The 17,981-nt window shown below is 44.9% G+C and overlaps 1 protein-coding gene across 5 annotated transcripts; it reads left to right on the forward strand.

Moving 5' to 3' along the window:
- The first annotated feature begins 255 nt into the window (after positions 1-255).
- Positions 256-17,788, forward strand: LOC114591590 (uncharacterized). Of its 5 annotated transcripts, none has more exons than XR_013392027.1 (13): positions 256-1,906; positions 3,379-3,555; positions 3,932-4,040; positions 5,223-5,324; positions 7,241-7,469; positions 8,683-8,706; positions 9,698-9,820; positions 10,119-10,306; positions 12,245-12,444; positions 14,628-14,719; positions 15,371-15,425; positions 16,577-16,694; positions 16,832-16,968. XR_013392027.1 is itself a non-coding variant. In XM_077925206.1 (13 exons), exons 1-13 carry the CDS (start codon positions 1,698-1,700, stop codon positions 17,014-17,016), a joined length of 1,791 nt encoding a protein of 596 aa, XP_077781332.1. In that variant the 5' UTR covers positions 724-1,697; the 3' UTR covers positions 17,017-17,788. The 5 variants fall into 5 exon arrangements, 3 of the variants coding, with proteins under 3 accessions (XP_077781332.1, XP_077781318.1, XP_028574630.2); XR_013392026.1 differs by having other exon boundaries at positions 261-1,906; positions 16,775-16,913; XM_077925206.1 differs by having other exon boundaries at positions 724-1,906; positions 16,597-16,694; positions 16,832-17,788.
- The last annotated feature ends 193 nt before the right edge of the window (positions 17,789-17,981 follow it).

The following is a 17,981-nucleotide window of genomic DNA, read 5'->3' on the forward strand; positions in this document are numbered from 1 at the left end:
ATTAAAAAAACCGAAATCCTAACTGCAGTATATTGTTTAACAGGAACTGGTAGACTATATATTTATTTAGACAGCAATTTGATACATTAACCTTCCCCAACCTGGTGCCCTCCAGATACAGTGGTACCTCGGGTTAAGAATTTAATTCATTCTGGAGGTCTGTTCTTAACCTGAAACTGTTCTTAACCTGAAGACCACTTTAGCTAATGGGGCCTCCTGCTGCCGCTGCACCACCGGAGCACGATTTCTGTTCTCATCCTGAAGCAAAGTTCTTAACCCGAGGTAATATTTCTGGCTTAGCGGAGTCTGTAACCTGAAGCGTATGTAACCTGAGGTGTTTGTAACCCGAGGTACCACTGTATTTTGGACTACAATTCCCATCAGCCCCAGCCAGCGCTGGTTGGGGCTGCTGGCGTCCAAATCATCTGATGGGCATCGGATTGGAAAATGGTGCTATAGATAGTTAGGTCCCATTGAACTTAATAGAATAGATCTGCAGAGGAATTCACTGTCAGTCAATTTATAAGCTGCTCTTCAGAAATAGGACCATCACAGTGTAAACTACATGTTTCCTCAGAATAAATCCTATTGAGTTCAATAGGACTTTCAAATAAATCGGTGACATACAAACTATTTATTTCCTTTCTCAATCGCTTCCCACGAGGCACTATAACGATATATAAAAATATATATAAATTGCATATAGAAACAATTTAAAAACCCCTATAAATATTAAAAAAACAAACAGTTTAAAACAACACCACATACATAAAATCAGTTCAGATCCAGAACAGCAAGTGGGATACAGATTTTAGAAGGCTTGGCGAAAGAGGAATGTTTTTAGCAGGCACCAAAAAGCTAAGAGAGAAGGTGCCTGTCTGATATGCAAAGCGTTCCAAAGGCACAGATGTCTTCATTCACACATCTCATTTCAGTGGCCAGAATTACTCTTCATTCGTTTTGTGTGTCCTGATGCCACTGCCTATGCGTGGAGAGATTTCCCAGGTGTGGTGGTGCTATAAACAAAATTTGAGAGAGAAAGGCAAGGCTTCTCATTTTGCAGTTAGGATGGTATGTGCTCTGGCCCCAAGATGCTGCTAGGCCTTGGGGCCAAAGCCTAGGATCTCCACCCACGGCCAGCCATAGGGCAGGAGCAGCAGCCAACAGTTTCCAGGTCTGGTGCTGATTTCTGCAGCATGTGAAAGTGCAGGTGCTCAAGAGTATTCCTCTCTTTTTAAAAATCAGGCCCCACAACTATTTGCTCCCTCTGTATCAGAAATATAGCAGCAGCTGCAATACATGGAGAAATGTCAATGGTGCGCGCTGCACAACTGGAATCATATCTATGCCATCAAAAGCCGCCCGCGTCGAGGGTCAAATATTTCCGAACTGCACCAGCTTTCTAGCCTGCCCCTTAAAACCACCAAGTATTTCCCCCCACCCCCTTGCAAATAAACCACGGTCGGCCTTGTCACACCTGAAACTGATCAAACAGGGAGCAGGAAACTGGCTGAGACCAAAAAGCTCCGCCCTGGAATATGCGGGGCTATAATAAAGAGCACCTCTGAGCAGCTGCAGAGTGCCCGCGCCCAACCCAAGCCCGCCGCGTGTCGACCTACCCAGACTTGGGACTACCCTGACTCGCCCGTGGTGTCTGGGTGGGCGCCTTTGGGCCTCAGAGCGCCGCTCCCTCTGCCATGCTCTCTGGTGCTTCCAGTTTCCTGAGTCTGGATGGCTTGGGGACGCCCCGCCGGCGATGGAGCTGGGCCCCCGGAGGCCTCTGGCAGCGGGGGGAGGCCGCCCTGGTCCCGCAGCCCCGCGGAGGGGCGGATTTCTCCCGGCGGGAAGGCAAGCTCCACTTCTACGCCCTCTGGTCTCTGCGCGAGCCGCCCCGGCAGCTCAGTAGGTGAGGCCTGCGCGCGGCGGCTCGCCTTTCCCGCCATCCTGGAGGGTGAAAGCGGGCAGAGGTTTAGGGAAATTTATGTGTGAAAAAGCCTGCGCCTCAGGTTCACAGGTCACTTTTATGAAACGGTGTTTTCGCACGTGAAAACCAACAGCAACCATGAAAACAGCGAAGAGTCTTGTGCGACACCGGGAGCCTAAGCACTAGCAACGTTTTGGGTGCGTTAGGGTTGCCAACGTCTCAGCTAGCCAGTGTAGGTGTGTGCCTTTAACAGCAGCTTGATGGGCAGACATTTGCAGGCGGTGTTGCTTATCTACATGCTGCAAAAAGCCGATTTCTGCATGACCAGCAGACAAGCACTTAAAATAGGCATGGATGTTTGCAACCTTTCACCATTTCCCATATGAAAATAAGTGTGTGTGTACCTGCATTATCCCAGTTCTCCCACCCAAAGTCAAGGCCTGGCCAGAACTCTTCATTGCTGATTTTTCTCCCTTTATGCATTTTTCTGTATCTTCTCTTGCACTATTTTATGAATCCATTGTGTATTAGAAAACTGATTAGCATTAAAATTCATATCCTCTATTTTAGCTCCTTAGGGGTCTAGGTCTTTTAACTTCCACTTATTCAGCAGAATGTCTAATCTCACAGTGCATCTGGCTGCCTTTGTTACACAACATACATTAGAACTAATTGAACAGTGTTTAGTATCTGAATAGGCAATTATGGGAAGCAAGATGGAAGGGAAGTTAGAGGAATCCACAAAACCATCAAGATATAAAATGGGGGCAGCTATTGGAGAATATAGACTGCACCTGGTAAATGGGGACTGCTGGAGCCCATGCACAGAATGCAAAGAAAGCCGCTTTAAAAGCAATGTTCATAATTGGCACAATGAAGGGTTTCTATTCAGGTTACACACAGTGTGAGCCTCACATTTGTAAATGCCCTCAGTTGGGTCCCTTCTGTCCTAGAAAGATAGTTCCAAAATTTCAAAGCAGGTTGTCAACCCCTCTTTCTTCTTTTAGGGAACAAGTGAGAAGGAATCCCTTTGCTGTATACATGCTATTATACCTTTAAAGCACATTTTCCCCTCAAAGAATTCTGGGCACTGTAATTTACCCCTCAGAGTTAACTACAGTGCCCATAATTATTTGAGGGGGAAATGCGCTTCAAATGCACTTTACAGGTATTGTGCACATGGGCGTAGCCAGGAATTATTTTAGGGGGGCAGGCCTTATGTTGGAGCAGAACCGAGTTATCTGCGACACAATTGGTCAGTTAAGTACCGGTATTTTTATTTATTTACTGTACTAGGAGGGCAGCTGTCCCCTCTGTCCCCTCCTGGCTACACCCATGATTGTGCATACACAGCACCAGTCTTTCCCCCTCTTGCTTTCCATCACTATGAATCCTTCTCAGTTTCCTTCCATGCTATCCCTTTTGAGACTAATATATTTTCTCTTCTCTCTAAGCAAATGCCGTCAGAAATGTTACCAGACTCACTTACCACTTCCGCTGCCCAAACACCTAGTGGTCTTTGGTTTGGGTGACTGGAGCCGCTATTCTCAGAAGACAAGCATCATTGTGGAAATATTAGTGAATCCAAATGTTAAGCCACAAAGGATTGGCAAGCTGGGGCCTGAAACAAGGTAAATTCTAGATAATTAGTGAATTTTGGTGCCAGTATTGATACTTGTTAGCATGCCAAGTGCTTTCCAAACACACTGTGAGGAAGTTCTTTAAAAAACTGTAAGAGGGAATAAATTCCTTATTTTAAAAACAGGGAATGTGTCCAGGGCCAGCAAAGTCTGGATCTGAACTCAAGACTTCAGGGATCAACATGCTATTAGTTACAGCAGCTGTCATGAGGATGTTGTGCTATTGCAACCTACCAAATCCATTTGTTCTGCTATGGACAGTCTTTAAAGCTTAAGAATGTATTGTCAATTTAACTCTATCAGCTATTGAAATAAAAGTGAAATTATCTCAGAGCAAGAAAACAGTGATCTGTGTGTTTTACTCAAGCAGGTGTTTGGTATGGGAAGGTGACTGGCGAGTGGATGTTTTGATGGCTTCGCTAAAGCAGGAAGAGAATGGTAACCCTGTTAAGCTTCTCTTGACTGTCGAGGAACAGGTAGGAAAGTTTTCTATCTTGTCATTTCTGTACTCCCTGCCTACTGAAACTGGGTCCATGTGGATTCATTTTTAACGTGACCCATATATACAGATATGAAAATGGAAGTCTTAAAAGTATCCGTTCCTGTAATGCCACTTGTTAATGAATATTGATATGCTGTGTAACTATTATTCTGTCTTGTGATGGCCATGTGCCCTGAAAGTTTAAATACTTTGCCTAAAATATAAGTAAAACATCAAATATAGGCCCTAAGTATCTGAGGGAGTCCCTCCTTCTTCATAGACACATTCAACTGTTGAGATCTGCAGGGGAGGCACTGCTGGTAGTTTTGCTACCCTATCAAGTTTGTAGGCAGGAATGCATGAGAGGACATTCTCTGTGGTGGCCCCCAGGTTTTGGAATGCCCTCCCCTTCTGGCCTCATCATTATATACATATCAACGCCAGGTCATAATGCACCTTTTGCATAGGTTTTTGGGTTGCAGGACGAGTTCAGAATACCTTTCCCACTGTAGTGTTGTTCCTGTTTCCTGACTGCTGTTGATTAGGTTTAATTTATTGCCTAGTAATGTTTGTGTGTTACATAGTTTGCTTGTTGTATTGAGCTGTGTGTAACTATCTCTAGAACAAAATGATGAAGGGCAGCCTGTAAATGCATATAAACAAACAAATCTCACAGATTGAGTAGCTACATGTGAGATACCCCAGCTCTTTGATTTGGGCCTGAAAACTGGTTGGAAGCCAGTGACTACAAAGCGTGGATGAAATATGTTCGTATCTCCCGGTGTCCAGCTTACTTTAAAGGCAGCCCATGTACAGAACATTGCAATTATACAATTAGTACAATAATACAAACCAGGTTGGCCTCCTCATCCACAATTAAATTATGAATAAGGGAGATTTTATTATGGACTAACCTGGCATTTAATAGCAACGCTGACAGGCTCAGGGTCATACCGGTTGCTGGTATGGCAACCATGATCCGTCTGACCGAGGGAGAGACCCAAAGAGGGAACAGATAGATACCCACTCAGTCTACCCTGTTACACAGCCCGTCACATCCTTCAAACCATACCTCCCTCTCTTTAAAAGCCTCCATTGTAGGGGGCTACTCATCTGTGCATTGCCTTTTGACTCAAGTTGCAAGTGTTGTTCTGATGTGTGTGTCTCTCCTCCTTAGCTCCTCAACAGCACCCCCACCCGCCCATTTCAGGCCACAGAGCCTAATCAGTCACCTGTCCTTCCAGAAGATACAGGTCAGCGATTGGATGATCCCCCTGAGGTAGGTTTATAGATAGAAGTCTCCTTTTGGTGGCTTCTTCTCTATTCTCCTAACTGCTTGTTGGTAACTTCTAGGACCATGACCAGTCTACAAGTTACACAGACAGGTAGTGGAATTCTGGAAGCATTATTCCTACTGAGGGAATGGGGAAGAGGAGGAGAGTACAGTGGAATCTCGGGTTACGTACCATCCTCCTTACGAACACTTCGGGTAACGAGCTCCGCTAACCTGGAAGTAGATGCTCCTGGTTGTGAACTTTGCCCCAGGATGCAAGCGGAAGTCATGCATCGGTGGCGCGGTGGCAGCAGGAGGCCCCATTAGCGAAAGCGCGCCTCATGTTAAGAACGGTTTCGGGTTAAGAACGGAACTCCGGAACGAATTAAGTTTGTAACTGGAGGTACCACTGTAATTCTATTCCCCACACCAGAGAGAGGACTACATGAAACCTTTCTGCCTATCCTCTACATGCAGGGATGTTTGTGTTTTGTTTTGTGTGGGAAAGTGTACAAAAATATATCTGCATCTACAATCTGCAGTGGTTCCTTCCAGATTTCTGCTACCATATTCTGTGTGATCTGTAGGACTGCTTCAGGTCACAGACTTAGAACAATTGCTCAGAGATTGTGTTTGTGATCAAAACTCTGTAGTGGAAACTTCATTTGGCATTTCACACCCAATAAACTTGCAGGTGACGCCAAACTTGAAGGGATAGCTAATGCCTCAGAAGACAGAATCTGGATTCAAGATAACCTTAATAGATCGGAGAACTGGGCCCAAACTAAGAAAATGAATTTCAGTAGGGACAATTATCAAGGTCTACACTTAAGCAGAAATAATTAGCTGCCCAAATATAATGAGGGACACCTGGCTTGCCAGTAGTACATGTGAAAAGGATCTAGGTAGACCAGTGTTCCCCAACCTTGGGTCTCCAGCTGTTTTTGGACTACAACTCCCATCATCCCTCACTACCAAGACCAGTGGTCAGGGATGATGGGAATTGTAGTCCGAAAACAGCTGGAGACCCAAGGTTGGAGAACACTGAGGTAGACCACAAGCTGAACATGAGTCAACAGTGTGATGCAGCAGCAAAAAAAGCTAATACAGTGGTACCTTGGGTTAAGTACTTAATTCGTTCCGGAGGTCCGTTCTTAACCTGAAACTGTTCTTAACCTGAAGCACCACTTTAGCTAATGGGGCCTCCCGCTGCTGCCGTGCCGCCAGAGCACTATTTCTGAAGCATTATTTCTGGGTTAGCAGAGTCTGTAACCTGAAGCGTATGTAACCCGAGGTACCACTGTACCATTCTAGGCTGCTTCAACAAATGTAGAGTGTCTGGATCAAGGGAAGTAATAGTACCACTCTATTCTGCCTTGGTCAGACCACACCTGGAATACTGTGTCTAGTTCTGGGTATAACAATTTAAGAAGGCTATAGACAAGCTGGAATGTATGCTGAGGAGGGCAACCAAGATGATCAAGAGTCTGGAAACCAAGCCTTATGAGGAAGATTGAGCGAGTTGGGTTCTATGATTCTATAAGTGCTTGGGCCTTTGATGAACCTTGCTGGACCATACCTTCTACTTCCAACAGTGGTTTACCAGATGCTTTGGGGGGAAACTCTCAAGCTGGACAGAACAGGAGCAAAGCATATGGGGTAAGAATAGTCAATATGGGACCCTCCAGATGTTGGGCAACACAACTCCCAGTTCCAGCAAGTATGGCCAATGGTCAGGGCTGATAGGAATTGTAGTCAACAACTTCTGGAAGACACCACGTTGGCTACCCCTTGTCTAGGGCAGCCCAGGGAAAACTGGAGTTGTCTGTAGTGCATGCCTTCAGTGAGCCCTTTTCATTAGGCCCAGTCGTTTTGCTTGAATGATTTCTGATCCCGATCTAATTCTGTTCTTTGTGGAGCAGTCTAAGAATGGGAGTTCAGCGATGCCTGTTAAAGAGCCTGTGCTTGAAAGGAAGGAGTTCTCTCCACCCATGGAAACGCTGCTTATGCTTCCTGCTCCAGAAACAACTTCTGCATCGGTGGACTGTGAGGAGGCCAGGAATAAAACATGTACATCTAATTCAGCTCGCCTAAAGACCAGGAGGGTTCTCTTTGAACTTCTGGCATCCAACAGACAGCAGGAATCTGAAGGTTAGTGAATCTATAGCAGGAGTGATGTCTAGTTTCCTAGACCAAATTAGCTTGTAATTGTATGGTATTCTGGGACAGGGAGGAGTATTTGTGCTCCCAATGAATGCACTATGTCCAGTCCCGCCCCCACCTTATCCTACTAGCTTGGCCTCCTTTTCAGAAACTTTCCAGTGATGTTGTAAAATACAAGACTTCAGCACATGCCAGAACCCGCATACATCTAGTCAACACACATTCAGAATGTTCTAATTTATATGAACATTCCTGATGCATAGGAGTTGGGGAAGATACCTAGCAGAGAGTTATATACTTGATGATATCAATGATGTTTGCATTTGGGCTTGCAGCTTATGGAGACAACCTCCAATCTGTTCTTTAACTTCCTGGCCAGTCATCATTTTCATGCAGTCGAAAAACTGTTGCCAGATTGGCACCAATGGTGGTGTTCCTCCCTGTGCCAAATAATGGCTTTAGCAGGTGACTGCTGATCAGAGCCACAACATGATAAAGGTAAAGGTACCCCTGCCCGTACGGGCCAGTCTTGCCAGACTCTGGGGTTGTGCGCCCATCTCACTTAAGAGGCCAGCGCTGTCCGCAGACACTTCCAGGTCACGTGGCCAGCGTGACAAAGCTGCATCTGGCGAGCCAGCGCAGCACACGGAAACGCCATTTACCTTCCCGCCAGTAAGCAGTCCCTATTTATCTACTTGCACCTGGGGGTGCTTTCGAACTGCTAGGTTGGCAGGCGCTGGGACCAAGCAATGGGAGCGCACCCCGCCGCGGGGATTCGAACCGCTGACCTTTCGATCGGCAAGCCCTAGGCGCTGAGGCTTTTACCCACAGCGCCACCCGCGTCCCTAACAACATGATAGGAAACAACATGATAGGAAAGAGCTAATCCCACTACATGCTGCAGACCTGATTCTGATAGTGTCTCCCTCACTGCTGGTATTTATAGTTTGAGGGTGGGATGGGAATCATGCATTACCAATGTTAATGTGTGGTTTGGCCGTCGGTGTGCAAAAAATGCATGTTAAACTACTGAGCGTGCATTCTAAAGCATTTCACCAGATACAGTATCATAACTTCTTTGCTTATGATGAAATAGCATCTTTTCTTTTTTCCAATATAAATGCATGACCCATTGAAAATCAGTTTGAAGGGAGCATTGCACAAGAATAGTAATCTCTCGGAACGTTTTCTCTCTCTGCAGACTTGGAAGTTAAAGAGCTGCAAGGTAAAATACCTGTTTCTTGAACAATTTGTTGGAATTCATTCAGTGCTTCCAGAACAGCAGCTCCTAGTAATACCCAGTTACTGCTCTTCCACTGTGAGCTACATGTGGCATTGCAACCGACTTCCTGTGTTTTGAGGGTATAGTGGGAGGAACTCCATGTCGTGCTAAGGTGATCATTTTGTCAGGGCAAGCATTTCAGCTTGTTGTAAGGAACAATCCCCCCTCTCCTCTCCCTATGTGCTGTTCTGGAAGTTCTCCTGACCCCCCGCCCCTCAAGCCAATTTTGGGGGGCATGCAGGTGGAAGGTGGGGAGTAGCCTCATTCTGTAAGCAGAAGCCCTTGTGCAAGGCTTACATTGACAGAAGTCATTAGTTGAATCTCACCCATTAATTCTTGTATGTGGACATCTCACTATGTTCAGTCTACCCTGAGTCCTAGGGTGGGAAAGACAGAATACAACTGAGCCACCTTTTAAAAAGCAGTTATTCTAGAGTTTATTGTTTTAAAGAGCAATTTGGTAATTACTTCCAAGAATTCCTTTTAAAAGTTGAAAAAAGTAGCCCAAAGAGCATGGGTCTTAATTAAAAGATAGAACAGAAAAATGACAAAATGGCGCATGACTGTAAAGGTAATGGTGCTGGCATGGCTATAGCTTCATTTACCTGCAGTGTCACTGGTGTACCTAAACTGCAGCTCTAGGAAAAGTGGAAGATTAGTTTTAAGACCATCTACGTATGTGGAGTTTGCACAGTATTTTCTGTGGTTTGAGGAACAAGAGAAAGCACTGGAGGGTATTGATTAGATGATGTCCTTTAGATGCCCTGTAAAAAGTGAGTGAATGAACAATGGCAATTCCACATTAAGGGTAGCAGCCAGAATCAGTCATGTTGTAGGTTTCAGGAGGAAGTTCTCCCAAATGACCCTCCCACAATGAAATGAGATGGATTCTGTGATATGTTTCTGCTGTCTCCACTCCTGCATCTCTCTGTAGTATGTCCAAGCCCTCGGTGGTGTCATGCCATGTGCCTGAGCGACCCTGAAACTGCTGTTCTGATTGGTGGCGAAGGAACTAATCAACAGTTTTGCCAAGATGCCCTGTGGAAACTGGAAATTGGTGAGATGCTTCTTTGCTAGCAGTGATGTACATGTTGACACTGTCTGCAACTGATCAGAGGGAAACTGAATTGGAGTCGGTTTTTCCTATATGGGGATAGTAGTTCTTAAAGGAGTGTCTGCCATGCCTGGTGATCTGAACTTGAAAGTGGCTGGATTTAACTTTCTTTGCACACTACTTGTGTTCTAGTTAGCAGGGAAGCCAGCTCTCAGCTTTTAGCATGTTGGCGACTACTTTGTGCAACTTTCCCCCCACCCTCTTGCACATCTTGAGTTCATTTCTGTTGCTGATTTCACAGACAATGACTTCTGGTTCCCCATGGATCTCCCAGCACCAGGTTCCATGCCACAGTGTTCAAGGGGCCACAGTGCCACATATGACCCAGAGACCAAGCGCATTTACATCTTCGGGGGTATGAGGGAGGCAAAGCGCTACAGCAACATCCATGTTCTGGACACGGCATCTTGGAAATGGCTGCATGTGTCTGTGAGTCGCAAGAGAAACAAAGCCTTGAGCAACAAAGAGAACAGTTATTATATAAGAGACATCCATTCCTTTATTTGTTTTTAAATTGCATCCTGGTTTTCACCAATGCGATTTACAACAATGTAATATGTGGAATTTGAAACATACACTCCCAAAACCTCAAGAGCAGGGGTCAGCAAACTTTTTCAGCAGGGGGCTGGTCCACTGTCCCTCAGACTTCGTGGGGGGCTGTATTATATTTTTTTGGGATAATAATAATAATAATAATAATAATAATAATAATAATAATAATAATAATATCTTTATTGTCATTACCCCCTCTCGGGGACAACGAAATTACTTGACTGCTCCATAAAAACACTAATTAAAACAATACAGTATAGTACAGCAAGGAAGATTAGATGACTTTCAAAGTCCAGGCTTCCCATTCAGGGCCAAGATCGCTCTGGAGAAGAAGCTGTTCTTAAGACGGCTCGTTCTTGTCTTCATCGTCCTGCATCTCCGTCCCGACGGCAGGAGCTCGAAGAGACAGTGACCAGGATGCGATGGATCTTTTACTATGTCCAGTGCCTTCCTATGGCACCTTGTGGCATAAATCTGCTCTAAGGTGGAGAGTGGGCAGCCAACAATGCTCTCTGCTGCCTTAACAACTCTGCACAACCCCCTCCTGTCCTGGGTAGTACAGCTTCCGTACCACACACACAAGCCATAAGTGAGCACGCTCTCAATGGCACAGTGATAGAAGGCAAGCAGCAGTTTCTGCGGAAGATGGTTTTTCCTTAGAATTCTCAAAAAGTACAGTCTCTGCTGCGCCTTCTTCACAAGCCCCCTTGTGTTGACACTCCAGGACAGATCCTCTTGTAATTCAATGCCCAAAAATCTGAACGTTGTTACCCTCTCCACACAGACCCCATCAATCAAAAGTGGCTGGACATTGCTCTTCTGTCTCCTGAAGTCCACCACAAGCTCCTTTGTCTTCCTTGTATTTATGAGCAAGTTGTTAGCTCTGCACCACTCTGCCAGCCTCTCCACCTCATCTCTATAATCCGTTTCACCCTCCCTTTCAGAGATGAGCCCAATCACGGTTGTGTCATCTGCAAATTTGACAACCCTATTACTAGGGTGAGCAGCGACACAATCGTACGTGTAGAGAATATAAAGGAGCAGACTGAGTACGCATCCCTGTGGTCTTCCTGTGTTAGTCTTAAGCATATTAGAGGTATAAGGGCCCAACCGAACCCTCTGGGGGCGGTCTGACAAAATGTCCAATATCCACCCACAAAGTGATAACAGAAGCCCCAGATCTTTAGACATCAGACGTTGTGGTAGAATGGTATTAAATGCCGAGCTGAAATTAAAAAAAGCAGTCTGGCATAACCCCCCCCCCCCTGCTCCAAATGTGCAAGGACGGCATGGAGGGCAATCGCCACAGCGTCCTCTGTCGATCTTTTCGTTTTATAAGCAAATTGGAATGTGTCCAGTCCCTCTGAACAAATTCCTATGCCCCACAAATAACCCAGAGATGAATTTTAAATAAAAGGACACATTCTACTCATGTAAAAACACGCTGATTCCTGGACCGTCTGCCGGCCGGATTTAGAAGGTGATTGGGCCGGATCTGGCCCCCAGGCCTTAGTTTGCTTACCCATGCTCAAGAATTTAGAATCTTAAAAAAAGAGCAGACCATCTGAGAAGGTGTCTTTATCCCTGAGTCTTCCCCACTTTTGTAAGAACCTCCCCTCCATGTAAGAGAGAGTGGTGGATCACAGCTCAGGTGGGGAGTGATTGAGGCAGCTGCTGTCAGGTCTATTAGGAAAGCATTGGAAAGGGGAGGAATCGTGTTCATTGATGCTGCCAGCAATGGAGCTGTCTGTGGTGCTGATGCTAAGTCCGCCTAAAATGCCAGGCCTGTACAGTGACCGGTGATCTCTTCCTTAGGCTAAGGGTAAAGTGCCAACGCTGGCTTACCATAGTGCAACCATCTACCGAAAGGAGCTATTTGTCTTCGGAGGAGCTTTCCCTAAAATGTCATCCCTGGAGATGGGAGCTTGCAGCAACACACTCTTCGTTTTCAACCCCGAGTATGAGATCTGGTATCAACCCATTGTTGAGGGGGAGAAGCCTTTGCCTAGGCTTGGGTAAGTCTTCTTTGCTTCAATGAGGAGAATCAGCTTAGTGCTGATTTCTTGATTTTTCTCACTGAAGTGTGATATTGGACAACTCCTTCATTGCTCTCATTTTTATTTTATTTCCTTGGCAGTTGGAAATAGTGTAATTAGTGCTTTCTTTGAAAACACTTGTACATTTTCCTGCGGGTATTTACTTTGTTTGATAGTGCTATGATGCCAAGGGAGTCTGTGTAAACTCTGCCCCTCAAGCTGAGGGCCCCTCAGAAACCTCCTATCTTGTTCACATACTAAGTGCACTCAGACATCCTCTCTGCCTGGAATTCCTTGGGAGTGTTTTATTCTCAACTAGAGCTAGGGCTTTTTCGGCTGTGGCTCCGATCTGGTGGAACACTCTGTCACAAGAGACTAGGGCCCTGCGGGACTTGACATCTTTCCACAGGGCCTGCAAGACAGAGTTGTTCCACCAGGCCTTTGGCCAGGGCACAGCCTGACTCCCTCCTTCAGCAATCTTCGCGGAGCTCTGGCCCAATGGTTGCCATTGGTTTGATTTGAATTAATTTTATAATGTATGATTTTAGAGTGTTGTGTTGTGTTGTGTTGTGTTGTGTTGTACTGTTGTACTGTTTTATTGTTGTTAGCCGCCCTGAGCCCGGCTTCGGCTGGGGAGGGCGGGATATAAATAAAAAATATTATTATTATTATTATTATTATTATTATTATTATTATTATTATTATTCTCTCACACTCCTGTTCCCAGAATGAAGCTTACAATGCCATTTTTAAAACTCTGTGCAGTAGAAGGCAAGACTGTGGCTTGGATCCAAGGTGTCTCGTGTGGGCTGCATAACTTTATTGCGTGCTGTGAGGGGGCATGCAGTTTCAGGATCAGCTTGCAGGGGTCTGTCACATATGGGAGAGAAGTATGAGAGTCTCATTTCACAAGTGGAGTGGGTGCCTCTTGCAGGTTTTAGGATCAGGCTCATATACTAATATTGATAACACCTGTGTAAATCTTGACAAAGTTTTCCTTACCTCCAGCATGGGAGTTTATGTGTTTTGGCTAAAGACTTTTCAGTTCTCTTAATCAGAGAATTCACAAAAACCTGTTGGTCAAGAGAAGGAATTAATAGAAGCTTCTTCTCATTTTGCAGAGATCAGCTTAGGAGTTGGATCTAAAGGTCTCCGGACCAAATTACACATTCCCTAATACGTTGCTTCAATAAAACTTTTAACTTTAGCAAATGGGGGAAATTCTATCACTTCTGATGAGTTTGTTCTTAATCTAGATAAAATCTTGGCGAATCTACTCAAGCAGTGCTGTAAAACTTGTGTTTACTTGACACATTTCTCTATTAAAAAAGCCTTTTGTGTTCCATGGTTCACATTACATTATGTTTATGTATGTCTTTTTTTGAGGGGGTTATATCCTGCCCTCCACTCTAGGGCTGTGTTCACATTACTGCCATATATTTCAGTGAAGTTGTTTCCCACAGGGATGCTTTTACCCTATGCAAAGGTGTTCACACCTTCACCAAAGGCAAGAGGCATAAGGATTCCAATCATGTGAAGCTGGTTTGAAAAACAATACATCAAACAAAGTACAAGATACATAATGCATTTTGGATAACATCATGTGAACACAGATTATAAACCAGCACCGGAAACTCGGTGAATGCACAGTAAACTGGAGTGTGATCACAGCCTAAGGTTGCAGGCCAGCTTATGGCAATAGAGATTTTTTTTTTAAATTACAGGCAAAACATAAAGCATAAACATTATTATATCTAAAACCAACTCACACATTTTATTCTGCTGCTGCTACCGAAAGAAGAGCAATTTTATTCTTCTGCTGCTACCGAAAGGCTTAATGAAGCTAATGTCTCATATTAAAACTTTAGTTTTGAAAGTTGCTATTGGATATTGGAATACCATAATTTGTTTTTAAGGCGTTTCTGGAGCTGACCAAACTTTTGGCATCTTTCCACCAAATGCCTTGCTAGCTTTGGAAATGATGGAGCTACTCATATACAGCCCCTGTGGGTGCCCCAGAATGGCCACTGAGATTGATTGAAGCTAGGAAAAATCATTCAGAAATGTAAGACATAAAGTGGATTTCTAGCTATAGATGTTGCAGGGACTGTTTCATTTTCCTACGTTTTCCTTGTTCACTGTCTTTCCTTGCTTTCTCAAAGCCATTCAGCTACTCTGCTGAGGAACAAACTGATCATATTTGGGGGCCAGAAGACTTCCTTCTACCTGAACGACACACACATCCTAGATCTGGGTAAGAACTTTGCCATTCCCTCTCTGTTTGGATAGAGTTGAAGTCCACTGCCTGGTGAGGTTAAAGGAATCCCTTGAGGCGGGAGATGTCAGAATATTGCACACTGGTGTGAGGAAAGACTGATGCTAGGGAACAGCGACTTTGCCTCAAAACCTTTTGGAGAATGGATCAAAAATGACCCCTCACTGGCCATTGTAAGATTACTGGTGCTGTAACCAGGTTTATCGCCAGATGCAGTTACAGACATCTCTGCATCATATGCAATAATAAGCTGCTGCAATTCCCATCCAGAGAGGAAGCCGTGTGAAGTCTGTTTCAGCAAAAACAACAAAACCCTGTAGCACCTTGAAGTGTAACAAAGTTATTGTGGGCGTGTGAGTGGAGAGGAAGTGAATAAAATGCAAAAAGTAAAGCCTGTGATGATCTAAATTCAATAGTTGTCTTATGAATGGCCACTAGTCAGACCTTTTTCATTTCTTTACAAATTGATACCATTGTTTACATTCCTCCTTACGTCTGATGAAGCCAACTTTAGCCCACAAAAGCTTCTGCTGTAGTAATGTTCAGTGTTTTTAAGGTACCACAAATTTTATTTCCTCCCAAGAAGTTTGTTGCATCTGAAATCTTCCACCTTTCCTCATGTGCCTCTAGGTTTCATGGAGTACATTTCAGTTCCTTTTCTCTCTGGACAACCTTCAGCTCGCAGGTAAGAGCCGATTATGGGGCTCTCTTGCATGGACAATGCTAGTGATTGTTGTCAGTCATGAGTTGGCATCCCTGGAGCCTGGGCTAGAAAAAGGCAGAGCTTTAAACTTGTGTGTGCTGCTCTTCTCAGAAGCCTGTTAGTTGACAAGAGGAAACCAATCCTTGACCATTTTACTGCAGAAATATGGAACCTATATCCCTTCCCACTCCTGGTGCTGCTGCACTCCAGCTCCCTTCAGCCCCCAGCCAGCTTGGCTAATGATCAGGGATGATGGGAGCTGGAACCCAACAATATCAGGAAGGACACAGGCTCCACATCCCTGATTTAATGGGTGAAACCTTCAAGCTGTTGGTATACCTGCCTATATCTAAGCTCCTAGGCAGGTGATCTATGGTAGCAGCCACCTTTTTCTCTTCACAGTATTTGATGTGAGAGACTCATCACTGCATCACATGACAACCCAGAGGCAAAGCTTACACTTGCCTCCAGCTTCAAGCAGCAAGTAGCTCTTTAAGGAGTGGATTGGCAGGGAGGAGTCTTCAAGTGTTGTAGCTGCTCCAAGCAGCTGTTAACCCAACCTGAAAGTAGGAGTGTGGGGAGGTTAAAAGGCAGTCCTCACATTACCTCATAAGAGTGAACAGTTCTTTTTTGGGTGAGATCACTTTTTAAAAAGCTCTTAACATTTTTGCACAGATAATATTTCCTCTGAAAAATGCGGAACAAATCAGAATTTGTACAGAGATGGACCAAGTTTGAGTAGAGCAGAGTTGCAAGTTTGAGTAAAACAGAGTTGGGGATAGAGATGAGCCTTCTGCTTTCAAAAAAACATATCCCATGTAAGTTACACCAGACACACCCTAGCCTTTGCCTCCTCACCTTCCACTATCATTACCTGCTGCATCAAGATGGCCTGGTCCAGGCCGTGATGTTGCCTTATGATCATGCAAGTGGATGATGTGATGTTATGGACTCCCGATAAGTCCATAGAAGTTGGTGATGGCTACACAATACATTTGAAGAAAATGGGAGAGCCAGACTGCGGCATTGGGGGGCATATTAGCTGGGTGGGTGAGACAATGACCCTAGATGGCCAGGCAGGAAGTGAGCAACTGGGTACAAGCTCTCACTTTTGCTTTATTCTAATCCTTAAGAATCCATCTTCTGCTTCCAGTTTCCATGCGGCCATTCCAGTGTCTGATCAGAAAGTGCTGATAAGCGGAGGCTGTGGTGTCAGAGGAGCCTTTCGGGATGCATTCACATTCCATCTTGGTAAGTCCTCGCGGCGCTTTTGCTACCAGTACTCAAGACGTGGAGGTTTGCTACCACCCATTAACCCTTTCCCATTGCAGATACCTTGACTTGGAGTGCAGTCAAGCATAGTGACCTTTGCTCTGTGCCCCGGGCAGGCCACACACTGCTCAACTTGACTTATGCCCCCCAGACGGATGCAGATAAGGAGAACCAGGGCAAGCACAATGCGTGCACTGTTCTGGTCTTCGGGGGGTCAGACCGTGCTGGCAAGTTCTACAATAGTACAAGCAAGCTGCAGCTGGACCTCGAGGTGACGAGGTCTTCTCTGGACCCTGCTTGAGTCATTGGGAGTCCTGTGTCTGGACCAAGAAGGCAAGATTAGAAAGACTGAATATTGGAAGAGTACAAGTGGATGGGTACAAGACTGCCAGTGCGAACAGAGGTTGTGAAAACAACATCATCCCTCTCTGAATACTTTGCTGATCTTCCTGCTGGTTTTATCCCATGTAGGAGAAACAGAGTGGGTTTTCAGGAGATCAGACAGAGGGTTTTTACTTTAGTATTTGCATGTTTGCACTCTGTCACTTCAGTGTAATCTCCCCCATCCCTCACTGTTGCTGCTTTTGAACCCCATATTCTATGACATGCCCTAATCAGTCAGTCTTGGATGCAATAGTGCTCAGCTAGTGGAGAGGAAAGTACCCTGAAAATGAATGAACAAATACTGCAGGATGTTTATAAACTGAAGGGCATATAGGCTGGGCTTCAGATATTTGACAGCTGGATCTGGATTATACCAATGCATTTCTATACCTTTCCTCCTTGCTCCTGTTTCTTCCCATTCTATTATGTTCCTGTTTTTAATCCTCTGTCCCCTGTCAGTTTGACCAAGCCCCACCTCCCCAGCAAAAAAGTTAAAATCCAAACCCAAATTGTGTAATAAAGCATGCACAAGAGTTGTGATAAAAAGAATCTGTCTTTGTTCTATTTATGCTATGAAACTTTGCAGGAGGCATGGAGAGAAGCAATTGCATTCCCAGAACCTCCTAAATTATGCACATTTAATTTATACACACATAATCCGCCTCTTTCTTGCTGTAGAATTACTTTTTTTTTAAGTACAAAGTATACACACTCCTAATTAACACTTCAGATAAGTGTGTTCTGACCTCTCTGAGGAAGAACTTCAGCCCCTGTGAGATTCAGAAGATGCTTAGTTCCTGCCACTGTATTGCACCAACTCCCATTTTCACCATAACTTCTTTGCTCTGTTGAGATGCTGTGGCCGTGGGCTTAATTTGGCTG

The sequence above is a fragment of the Podarcis muralis genome, chromosome 1, assembly GCF_964188315.1.
Source record: "Podarcis muralis chromosome 1, rPodMur119.hap1.1, whole genome shotgun sequence".
Classification (NCBI taxonomy): Eukaryota; Metazoa; Chordata; class Lepidosauria; order Squamata; family Lacertidae; genus Podarcis; species Podarcis muralis.